The 2,654-nt window shown below is 45.7% G+C and overlaps 1 protein-coding gene across 1 annotated transcript; it reads left to right on the top strand.

Moving 5' to 3' along the window:
• Positions 1-824: 824 nt before the first annotated feature.
• On the top strand, positions 825-2,379 carry LOC123258196. Its single transcript, XM_044718069.1, has 3 exons — positions 825-1,530; positions 1,657-2,178; positions 2,246-2,379. Exons 1-3 carry the CDS (start codon positions 825-827, stop codon positions 2,377-2,379), a joined length of 1,362 nt encoding a protein of 453 aa, XP_044574004.1.
• The last annotated feature ends 275 nt before the right edge of the window (positions 2,380-2,654 follow it).

Genomic DNA, 2,654 nt, shown 5'->3' with positions numbered 1-2,654 from the left:
TTAAAAGCGTCTTGATATTCGACAGATGAAGGTACATTATCAGAAGTAACTACTAATTTTTTACACTTCCGACTTAAGTACTACCTGCAAGGAAAAGAAGGATGTGTGCGAAGTTTCAAAGATAGCTTTAAAACTGAGAGACTAGTTTGCGTAGAAACCGCCAGACAGACGCACATACTTATATCGAATCAGGGGGGGATCCTGATCAAGAATATATATACTTTATTGGGTCGGAGATGTCTCCTTTACTGCGATGACACTTTTGACCAAAATTATAATACCCTCTGCAAGGGTATAAAAATTGAAAACACTTGAATGGCGTATCCAGATTTTGAAGTTCTCCGAGGTCAGGCTCATTAAAGGATATTGCAGATATATTCATGAATAGGTTAATTGGGTACCACAACATCTTTTTGAAAATCGGTGCTTTTGGATCCATAGTCCAAACAGATCCACATTCAGCTATTGTGCTTTCTTTAACATGAGCACAAAAAAAATCTAAATTGTTTAATTAATTGATAAACGAATTATTTGATAGTCGAGGCGCAGAGTATCCATAAAAATAGTTGTTCGCCAATGACACCGAAACCAATATGCACAACCAAATTATAGGGGAGCGCGTCACTTGTAGCTCTGTTAAACTATACGCGCCTAAAAGTGCATATACATACAGCATCGGATAACGGGGGGAAACGAAAACGAGAATATTATCGCTGCATCTATTTGTATGTATGTATACCAAGAGCAAACGAGGTGATATTAAAATTCTCATGCGAGATTTCAACGCGAAATTAGGCCCCAACAACAACGGATTGGAAGCAATCATGGGCCGACACGGTGTGGGAACACGTAGCAACAACGGCGACAGGCTGGCCGACCTATGCCAGACATTCCAACTGGTCATTGGTGGCACTGTATTCCCCCACAAGGAAGTGCACAAGTACACGTGGACATCACCGACTGGACATACACGCAACCAAATTGACCATCTGTGCATAAGTAGGAAATGGAGACACTCCCTTAGCGATGTACGGAACAGGAGAAGTGCGTCAATTGACAGTGACCATGAACTACTAGTCGGAGAGCTTTTAATCAAGCTCAGACGAAGTCACACGGCCACCAGAAGAAGCACAAGAAGACCACCCCCCCTGAACTTACACCGACTTGGAGACCCTGTCATATCCACCAGATTGGCAACAATGCTGCGTGAACAGCTAACACCGCAGCAGAATCACACCTGGGAACACACATGCAGCACACTGAGGAGCACCGCGGATTGCTTGCTTGGCACCCGACAACGCAGGAGCACAGACTGGATCTCGACACGCACATGGAAGCTTATCAGTAGAAGAAATTCCCTCAAGTCGAAGGCGGATGACGACTGCAGAGCCCGGGATGAATACAAGGAACTCTGCAAGCTAGTGAAGAAATCAGCCAGAAATGACAAGAGAGCACTGATAGATAGGCTTGCAGAAAATGCAGAGAGCGCCGCCAACGCCAACAACATGCGCTCACTATACCAAACAATCAGTAAGCTATCTGGAAGCTACCAAAAACAGAACCATCCAGTATGAGATGTCAACGGAACACTCCTTGTCGATGATGATGCCCAGATCCGCAGATGGCGACAACACTTCTTAGAAATCATCCACACAGAGCATGCGAGCAGCGCAGATGACGACTTCAAAAGTATTGTACCCAACACCAACACCAGAATACCTCACACGACACCATCTGTTAGAGAAATTCGTGATGCAATCAGGAAATTGAAGAACAACAAAGCAGCCGGAGAGGACGGTCTACCCGCAGAACTGCTCCAAGTTGACACGCTTCTAATGGCCGAAAAGTTGCGCCCGCATTTCGAGAGCATATGGGAGAACGAGCGAATCCACCCATCCTGGAAGAAAGGCATCATCGTAAAACTACCGAAGAAAGGAGACCTCAGTGATTGCAATAATTGGCGAGGAATCACCCTGCTGAACACCAGCTACAAAGTGCTAGCCACTTTACTGAATGAACGTCTACTGGAAAAAATCGAGCCAACAATACGCGATGAACAAGGAGGCTTTAGGCCACACAGAAGCTGCGTAGACCAAGCGAACACATTACGCGCAATCACCGAACATGCTGTGGAATGGCGCGCGCCGCTTCATCGATTTCCAGAAGGCGTTCGACTCAGTAGATAGAGCAGCGATATGGCGGGCGCTTACAAGAAAGGGAGTACCACTCAATATCATAAACATAGTGAAAGCTATGTACGATGATGCGGATTTGGCGGTACTGCACAATGGAAAAATCAGTGCACCCTTCCAGATGAACACTGGCGTCAAGCAAGGATGCCCCAAGAGAGTGATCGGGTTGACCAGGCGCTTGCTGTGATCAGGCTGGAGTTGACGTGAGAAATTTGAAGTCCTGGGTTGGTTCTCCTCAAGTACAGATGTGGTCCGATTCACGGGAGCAACACTCAAAGTAGATTAGATAATGAAGCTCTACTTGTAGTCCGTTTACACAGGAGCCACTCGAAGTAGGTTCGATGATGAAAGTTCTATTTATGGTCCGTTTGCGCTGAAGCCACGCGAAGTAGATAGCTTTAAGAGAGTCCTACTTGTGATCCGTTTTACACAGGATCACTCCAAGTAGGTTAATTTTCAGTG

Source organism: Drosophila ananassae (assembly GCF_017639315.1).
Source record: "Drosophila ananassae strain 14024-0371.13 chromosome Y unlocalized genomic scaffold, ASM1763931v2 tig00000100, whole genome shotgun sequence".
Lineage (NCBI taxonomy): Eukaryota > Metazoa > Arthropoda > Insecta > Diptera > Drosophilidae > Drosophila > Drosophila ananassae.
This window is presented reverse-complemented; position numbering and strand designations above follow the sequence as displayed.